The 9,174-nt window shown below is 48.9% G+C and overlaps 3 protein-coding genes and 1 pseudogene across 3 annotated transcripts, besides 9 other annotated features; all 4 read left to right on the forward strand.

The window, feature by feature from the left end:
* Positions 1-2,047: a mobile genetic element.
* Positions 1-9,174: a sequence feature (heterozygous, non-Esmeraldo-like haplotype).
* Positions 1,990-2,050: a mobile genetic element.
* Positions 2,345-2,815, forward strand: Tc00.1047053504077.30 (hypothetical protein, conserved; the record flags this gene model as incomplete). Its single annotated transcript, XM_800758.1, has 1 exon — positions 2,345-2,815. One exon carries the CDS (start codon positions 2,345-2,347, stop codon positions 2,813-2,815), a length of 471 nt encoding a protein of 156 aa, XP_805851.1.
* Positions 2,917-2,976: a repeat region.
* Positions 3,217-3,254: a microsatellite.
* On the forward strand, positions 3,615-6,287 carry Tc00.1047053504077.40 (translation elongation factor EF-2, putative; the record flags this gene model as incomplete). The annotated part of the gene is made up of 1 exon (XM_800759.1): positions 3,615-6,287. One exon carries the CDS (start codon positions 3,615-3,617, stop codon positions 6,285-6,287), a length of 2,673 nt encoding a protein of 890 aa, XP_805852.1.
* Positions 6,451-6,509: a sequence feature (T-rich).
* Positions 6,556-6,600: a microsatellite.
* Tc00.1047053504077.50 (hypothetical protein, conserved) lies at positions 6,620-8,038 on the forward strand (the record flags this gene model as incomplete). Its single annotated transcript, XM_800760.1, has 1 exon — positions 6,620-8,038. One exon carries the CDS (start codon positions 6,620-6,622, stop codon positions 8,036-8,038), a length of 1,419 nt encoding a protein of 472 aa, XP_805853.1.
* Positions 8,448-8,500: a sequence feature (T-rich).
* Positions 8,550-8,582: a sequence feature (AT_rich).
* Positions 8,839-9,174, forward strand: Tc00.1047053504077.60 (annotated as a pseudogene).

The following is a 9,174-nucleotide window of genomic DNA, read 5'->3' on the forward strand; positions in this document are numbered from 1 at the left end:
TGTTTTTCGACTTGCGTGGATAACGGCGAGTCGTTGGTTTGGGATTGCGGCCTTCACTCTCAACAATTCCACACTGGAGGCGGACGGGAGCTTAGTTTTTGGATTGGTCCGTGGCGCCAAAGACGGCGAGGGCGGACCCCCACCGCGCCTTGCGGTTCGTCAGGATGCGAGGGCAGGACGCGTTCGACACTATATATGCAGGACACTTCAGGAAAACGAAAAGCTCACGAATATTACGACTGCCCACATGGAGCGAGCTCTGGCTCCTTGGGGTGCCACGGCGCGTTCCATAGAACGGGGTGCGTTGAGGCACGCTGCTCAAACCGTGGAGAAACACAATTTGGACCCACCCGTGATCTCGCTGTTGGCGAGGCACGTCGACCCGTTCGACCTTCCCCAGAACACAGTTCGATATTCCGGGAACCAGATCACAATGCTGACCCAGGTGCTGTCGCTGGTCGCATTGATGTGAAGGGAGAAGCTGCGGAAGGGCAGGAGCCCTGGCTGAAAGCAGAGGAGCGCTTTTTCTCTGATTTTCATCCTCACTCCGCTAAAATAACGAGACGCGCGCCGAGGACGCGTCGGGCGGTCCCCTTTTCCTCCGTCCTCTTTTACATCGGGTGGAAGCTCACGGAGGACTCCAGTCTATGACGCGCGATTGTTGAAGGAAGCGGGAATAATCGAGGACGCTTCGTCTGCAAAAACGGTCGGATGGATAATACCCTTTCTCGGTTGTGGTGGAGAAAACCACCGGTTTGCGACGACGATGGATCGCGTGGCCACGCGACAAGAACATAGACGACCCTTAAGGGGCTAATGCTCCTCTTTTGCACAATTTCCATTATTTGCCACCTGTGATGGCTGAGGTCGCTTCCTGCCTGGACTTAAAGGCATTCTCTTCCCGAGTTTCTTTACCGCGGGAGACTCGGCATCTCTTTCGATGCCGCGTGGAGGACGGCACGCTGGTGGAGCTGACACGGCTCCCTATGGGATACAAGGCCGGCCCGGAAATTCTCCAGATTGTTATTACCTCGGCAATTGCGGTGGTGACGACGGTGGCTCACTTCCTATGGGCTGCACCTCCATTGGTGCGTGTCGGCGTATGGATCAGTAATATACGCATTGCAGAGTCGAAAAGCGATGTGACATTGTGGGAATCCCAAGTGCTTCGTAATGCGGACGGCCGTCGCGCCACGATGAGGGAGGACCACGAATATGGCGCCGTGTAGTACATCTTCCTGGGGGTGCGGTTTGATCACACGCACCGTGCGGTGTCCCTGAGTGACAAGTCTGTCCGCTCTGTATGCGCCGTGCCGTCGCTCAATTCTTTAACCATCGCGGAAATGGAGGTTGTGGCGTCACGCTTTTTATATTTGGCGGCCATTTTAGGCATGCGTTTATGTGACCACCACTCTTTCATCAGGGCAGTGCGACGCCGATTATCCGCACATAACCGGGGAATTGTGCAGGAGAAATCCCCGGCGAACCTTCGGCCGGCAGCGGTTGGTTTGGGCGAGAGGTTACGACACACCATCGAGAATAATCGTCAGCGAATCATCAATCCGACGGAGAAGGCATCGGCCGCCAGCATCGCGGATGCATCGCTCCATGGAAGTGGGGCTTTTTTCACTCCAGACTTTATCGACGCTAAAATTGCCGGAGGGGAGTGGAGGAGGAAGTCTTTTCTTATCATGCAGGCCGAGGTGCGTGCGGTACGCTTGGCCTTATCGGCCTTTCCCGCCATTTTGCCATCCACCATGGACGTTTGGGTGGACAACACTTCGCTGCAAGGAGCGGCGAATAAAGGCAGCCCGGAAACACACGCCATGACGTGGGAGCTGCAACGGATATATGGGTTTTTGGACTCTCGCGGAATACAGGCATTCTTTGCTTACGTGCGGTGTGCAGAAAACCCCGCAGACGGCATGTCACGCGGTCGTGTGCTTTACACTTCAGGATTTGGCGAAGGGGTGGAACTTGCGAAGCGGAGCGGCGGGATCTTGTGTTCGGGTGACCCCAAAGCCTGCCACTTCGTAGGTAATAAATAAATACAATCATATGTATCCCATCCGAATACAGTGAACGGCCCACGATTGCGTCTAGTGGATGACAGATTTTTATAAATATGGACTTCTCAGGTGTTACTCTTTGCGGATATGGTGAATTTCCATTTTTATTCCATACATCCCTTTCTTATTTCTATTTGGTTTGTTTTTCTATGATTGAGGAACTGAGGAACCGACCAGTGGCCCAGAAGATTATTCAATGTTGTTGTTGTTTTTTATTTTTTCTTTTTTTACACTTAGAAAAAAAAAAAAAATTAAGTGCCAGGTTTTAAGCAAAAATGATGCGGAAGACGCCGATTGTTGCTGTGGCCGCCACACGCAAGGCGTTGGTAGGCAACGGCCCCACTTTCTCAACAGGCGGTGAGTGCATGAACACATGTGACATCCAGAACGCCTTCCCCATGAACGAGCGTGGTGTCCGCTCCTCATCCCCGTTCCAGGAGCCCAACACCGCTATCTATGATACCTACATGTCATGGACGTACTTTCAACCGATAGACGTGAATATCGAAAAGCTTCCGGCCCCTGAGGCGAAGTACTACCAGCGGCACACAAAAAGGCCATGGGATATTTCCACGACCGAATTGATCGAGATTCAATCGCGCAAGAAGTACTTTCAGGTGTGGGGTTATCTGATTGCCTTTATCTACCTGTACTTCCTGATGCCTAAAGAGAAGTCGTTCAGTGGCCTGCATGGACCTGATGGCCACTGGATCATGTTGCCAAAGTCTAGACCAGAGTTGTTTTAGGCGCCGTATTCTTGGAGTCGTATTAGCACGTAGTAGTAGGGAGTTGGTGCACGAAACCCACATATTTTTACAAAACTGGTTCAGATATGTATTTAATTTACAAGGAAAAGGAGAAGACGAAAAAAAAAAAAAAAAAGGGGGGGGGGGGGGGGGGGAAGAAGTTGCATGCAGACTACCGAACTTATTTGACACCACGGTGAAGTGTGGGTTCGTTTGGCACCGAGCGGCATCAACCGTCTGTGCGGAAGAAGAAGAGGATGAAACGAAAGCAGTGAGAGTGAAGGGTGTGAGATGAGCTAATGAATGAATGAATGAGATGTCAAGCGTCTTTTGGTTTTGCTCTGTTTGAATGGCCTGGCAAATTGAACCTGTCGACAAGACGATTAATTCATTTATGTATCTTTTTTTCCTTTTTTTTTTTTTTTTTTTTTTTTTTTTTGGTGTGTGTGTGTGCATTTTTACTGGCATCATGCCGTTTGGAGGGGGGACGGGAGCTGTGGCGTCAAACAGACACAATAAGAAAAAGAGAGAGAGAAAGGCCGTGCGTGTGCGTGAGGGAAGGAGGAGGGGGGAAGCAAAAACGGGAGTCTGCAGAAGAAGGACGAAAAGGAAGAGTAAGGGTACATAAAGTGCGGTCGTGTAAACACAGAAGAAGAAAGAGAAGGAAACACGCCTCTCATTATACACATACATACATAAATAATTACATACACGTCAGGTGGGAGAGGAGTGAAAGGCTTTCTCTTTTAGTTTAGAAACTATTATTCGTATTTTTGTGCAGGCACCGGTTCACAATTTCATGAGTCTCGAGACCACCGCCTACCTGCAACGTCTTAGCGAGAAGCCGGAGCGAACCCGTAATTTCTGCATGGTGGCTCATGTGGATCACGGCAAGACCACACTTAGCGACTACCTCGTTGCGAGCAACGGCATTCTCTCTCCGCAACTTGCGGGCGAGGTTCGGCTGCTGGACTCCCGCCCAGACGAACAGGAGCGATGTATCACAATGAAGGCTAGTTCCATTGCGCTGCGGCACGTCCACAAAGGGGTAGAGCACCTTTTAAATCTTGTGGATTCGCCTGGACACATTGATTTCTCATGTGAAGTGTCTACAGCAATGCGGTTGTGTGATGGTGCAGTCATCATTGTCGATGTGGTAGACGGCGTAACGCAGCAGACAAGCAGCATGCTGCGTCACGCGTATCGTGAGGGTCTATCTATGTGTCTTGTACTTAACAAGGTAGACCTTTTGGTTATGGTGCAGCAAATTACCCCAGAGGAGGCATATTACCGAATGCGTTCCATTGTGGAATCATGCAACGCTGCACTTGCTGCTTTTGCCAATCAACTCAAGATTCAGGAGGGTGAGGAATCTTTCATGCATCAAGATCGTGGTGATCCTAGTGATGATGTATGGTTCTGCCCGACGAAAGGCAACGTACTCTTTTGTAGTTGCTACGATGGATGGGCCTTCACGACCAATTTTTTTGCTTCTCTCTACGAGAGCAAATTGGATATTGCCAATTTGCATGCATCTCTTTGGGGAGAGTATTATCTTGATGCCAAAACAAAGGCCATCGATATAACTCCACGGCGAGCTGGACAGCAACCGCTAGCAGTGCAGTTAATGCTGGAACCCATTTGGCAATTATACCGAACGTTTCTTGGAGAGAAAGATAATGTGGAGGTGCAGTTGCGTATGGCCGCTAAACTGGGTGTTCCAGAGCGCTTGTGGAATAACCCTCGACGCGACCAGCGAGGAAAATTAAAGGCGTTGCTGTCTTCATGGCTTCCGCTTGCAAATTGTGTTCTAAGCGTCATTTGCGACAAGTTGGATTCTCCTGTTGTAGCGCAACGCCGTCGACTGCCCCTCCTTATTCCGCGATTTGATGAGGCCTCTAGTCAAGTAAAGGATGCGTTGATCAATTGCTCAAACAGTCCTGATGCCCCATGCATTCTTTATGTCTGTCGGCTTATCGATACGCAGTTTCTTGTGGGTACAACGATTGGACAAGAGAAAGATAGGGACGATGCATTTATTGGATTTGCCCGAGTCTATAGTGGTCGCCTTATTCCAGGTCAAAGGGTGCATGTTCACAGCGATGAAAAGGTTGTTGAGGTAAATGTGGGGAAAGTTTTTCTTTTCCGCGGCACAGGTTTGGATGAGGCGACCGAAGCCTGTAGCGGGACACTTTGCGGCGTTGGTGGACTCACGTCATACATCACAAAGTACGCCACATTGTCAACGATGGAGGGGGTGCCGCCGTTTAAACCCCTCGTCTTGCAGAGCACATCCATCTTGCGTGCCTCTGTCTATCCAAAGGATCCGAAAGACCACCTCCAATTGGTGAAAGGGTTACAGTTGTTGTTCCGGGTTGACCCGCAGGTGGAGGTGAGCATTCTCCCCACGGGTGAACATGTGATTGGCACAGCTGGGGAAGTACACTTGGAGCGATGTTTAAAAGATCTTGTGGATACTTTTGCTCGGGTGGAGGTTTTGGCGTCTGAACCGATTGTGTCTTTTCGAGAGACTCTTGCTGCTGGAGGTGCGAGTATGAAGCCCAAGTTGCATACGGGCACGACTGCTGATGGTGCCTTCTCCATCACTCTACACGCCCGTTGTATGCCTCCAGATGTGTTCGATATAATTAAAGATGACTGCATGAACCATGGCTCCAGCATGCAGGTGCAGCGACAGGTGGAAACTGCGCTAATGGCAAACAAGCGATGGGCAGCGGAAATGCAAAAGGGGATTGTTGCATCTGGTCCAACAAAGCTTAGGTTTCTCGGAGCACTCTTGTTGCTGCAGTTTGGTGACGACGAAACATCTTTGGAAAAGTTGCGACTATTTGAGGACTGGAAGGACTCCATCATAGCGGGATTTCAGGCAGCAGCTGAGAGTGGTCCCATGGCACAGGAGCCTTTGTTGAACATTGCGTTTATCATTACGGATATTTCAGTTGACACCTCCTCCGGCCTGACAGGTGGAATGGTGTTGCCATGCGTCCGGGACGCCTGCCGTGCGGCGATGGAGCTTCACCCACGGCGACTCGTGGAGCCCGTATATGAGTGCACTGTATACTCGTTTGGTGCGACACAGGGGAAGATTTATGGGTCTCTCAGCCGTCGTCGCGCGGAGATTATTGAAGAAGTGCCTAATGAAGGCAGTGATCTCTTCTACATCCGCTGCCTGCTGCCTGCTGTGGAGGCGTTTGGGCTGCAGGATGAGCTACGTGTCATAACGCAAGGGGCATCGACGGCACAACTCCAAATGAGTCTGTGGAGCATTGTGGATGCGGACCCGTATTTTACACCGACAACAAAAGAAGAAATTGAGGAATATGGCAACGAGGTGGTGATGAAAAACATTGCGGGGCAGTTACTCGAGCGTGTTCGCCGCCGCAAGGGACTCCACCGCGAACGGGTTGTTGAAAATGCCGAGAAGCAGAAGTTTTCTCTCAAGGGAGCTTGAAGACATAAGGAGAACGAAAATTAAAAGGAGATGTAACAAAATGGTCAGAGGTGGTGCTAGTTATGTATTTCCCTTTTGGTGCTAAAAAGAAGAAATAAAAAATAAGCGTTTAAAAAACAATTGGAGACGCAAAGAAGTAAACAGATCTGTGTTCATATCCATATTTTTTTTTTTCCTTTCCTTGTTGTCCTTTTTGTTATTTTTTGTTTTGTTTGTTTGTTTCGCGTTGCACTGATGGTAAAAGTTATGGGATATGTTTCTTGTGCGTTTGTTATTATTATTATTATTATTATTATTATTATTATTATTATTACACTGAAGGAAACGTGGCAATGGCAACAACAGGGCGATTTTACGTTGGGCCGGCGGTATCGTTTAAGGAAAAAAGTCGGCAGCTGGTTAAGTGCGATAAGAGGAATATCGCCGTGTATCGCTACAAGGATCGGTTTTACGCGCTAGACAACGCCTGCTATCATCATGGCGGGCCGCTGCTAGAAGGCGATATTGAGGAAATGGGGAGTCATCCGTGCGTTGTGTGCCCGTGGCATGAGTACCGCATCACTCTTGACACCGGTGAGGGTCTTTACTGGGCCCTGCAGATGACGCCGGAGGGAGTTCCGGACAAGAAGGCACCACAGAAGGTATGCTCCAAGGGAATGAAACAACGCACCCACATCGTCACCGTAGAGGACGGTGAGGTGTTTGTGACGTTAAATAATTCCGGGCCGCGTCTTGCAAGTGATAATTACGCGGAAATGGTCATTGCTAACATGCAGGGAGCGATGATTTCTCCTTTGGAGGATAGTAGAAGAACCCACCGTAGTATGAATGGTCTTGGTGCAGGGATTCATAGTGGCGTTCGTAGCGGGCATGTGTTTGCTGGGATGGTAACGGGGAATAGACTGCAACGATTCAGTTATTTGAATCACCCGATTCTGACGTGTGTAGCAGTCGAGCCTGTGTGTGACGATACACAAGAGTACTACTTTCGGCTATCTGAGGGAGAGCTTGACACCTCCTCATTGGTACCAGGGCAGTTTGTTGACTTGAAGCTGCCCATTGCGGCCCCTCCCGGGAGGCATTTTGTGCGACGGTGGACCATGGTTGAACTGAATAAGGAGGGATGTGATTTTACTCTCATCATCAAGACTGCAGAACACTCCAACGGTGGAACGGCGTGGATGTCAAACAACGCGTTACGTCAGCGATTTTCATTACTTCACTATGGTGGGAGCTTCACCTTGACGCATCACATGAGCCGTCTGCGTGAGGTGGGGGGACGTGTTGTGATGCTTTCTGCTGGGATCGCTATGACGGCGCCTTACTCCTCGCTTCGTCAAGAATTTGAGGGCAAACGCATGCAGGGGATACCAAAACTTCGTATCATTCACCTCCATGTTGAAAGACGGGTCTCCTGCGTTGCAAAATTAGAGGATTTTGTACGGTGGCACCATTCCAAAACAGAGCACCTCGAATACCAGTTCCATTGCTACCTCACGAAGCAGCAGGAGCTCTCAGCGAATGCAGCCGGAGATGAGTCATTGTGGTCGCTCTTTACATGCGGTCGGCGACCCGCTGAGAAGGACATTCAGAGTTTTGTGGGGGATTTCTTGGGTCCGTCATCTTCTGTTCTCGCTATGGTTTGCGGCCCTCCTCCGTTTGTCCGCATGGCTAAAGAGGTTTTGTTGGCCTGTGGTGTACTGCCCTCGGATGTGTTGACGGATGAAGATGATGATTACAACTCCCTGTAGGGAAGGAAAATAAAGGTAAAAAACTTTTTGAATAGTTGGGAGCCATAAGTTGTGATTTTTATCAGCATCGTCACTCTCTTCTTTCCATTGAACCTCAGTTGTCGTTTCTTTCTTTCTTTGTGTGTGTGTGTGTGTGTTGTAATTACGTATTTTGCCCTTTAACATCCGTGTGGGATGAATACCCGCATGAGTGATCACACTGAGCACTTGTGAAATGGAGCGGTTTAGTCTTGCATGCTTTTTTTCCCTTTCATGTGGTTATGGTGTTCGGCTAACAAAAATTTGTTTCTTTACGGGTGGCCGTTGTCTTTTTTTTTTTTTTTTAATGGTGAGCAGTCCACGCACTCACTGTCCCCTTTTGATTTCTGTGACCGTAGGAACGGAACAGAGCAGGTCCAAACGGAGTTGCTTTTTTCCTTTTTTTTTTTTTTTCTTCTTGTTGTCGTTGTTATCTTTATTGTTGAGTAGAAAAAAAGAAAAATTTTTTTCGTTTCAAAATGTGCAGTGACAGTTTTTTTTTTTTTTTTACAATTTTTATTATTTTGGTGGTTGTAGAGGAGGAGGAAGAGGCGGTGATTATTCTCGCACATGCCCACTACCACTTTTTTCCCCCTTCTCTTTTCAAATGTATACATTTATTTCCGATATCCGCCTTTTTATGCCTTCCCCTACCGCTGTGATGAAACTTTTGTTGTTTTTGTTTTTGTCTTATTCCTTTTTTGGTTTGACGGGGGAGGGGGTTTTTGTGTTGTAGGGTATTCTACTCATCTTATTATTATTATTAGTTTGGTGGGTTAGTAATGGGGATATGGCAGAGTATACCTGTTCCCCCAGAGGTGGTGCAGGCGGCTGCAAACAATACGAGTAATTGGGGCGTACCGCCTGAAGACATTCCAGAAGATGAGAAAGACGTTGAGGAACTTGTGCTGCAGACATGGGCCTTTTGTAAAGCAAGGCCCTCTCCCGCTCAGAACTATCGTAGTGATGTGGAGGAGCGTCAGCGACGTCGTTTTGTTTCTTGGAGAAAACGCGCCAGTTTCATTGAGTTGGACTGCGGGGAAGACAGCTTTTTTGTTTCCAACACATACAAAGTCATTGGTGTGGCGGATGGTGTTGGTGGCTGGCGTGACGAAGGG

This window comes from Trypanosoma cruzi, genomic scaffold (assembly GCF_000209065.1).
Source record: "Trypanosoma cruzi strain CL Brener 1047053516867 genomic scaffold, whole genome shotgun sequence".
Taxonomy (NCBI): Eukaryota; Euglenozoa; class Kinetoplastea; order Trypanosomatida; family Trypanosomatidae; genus Trypanosoma; species Trypanosoma cruzi.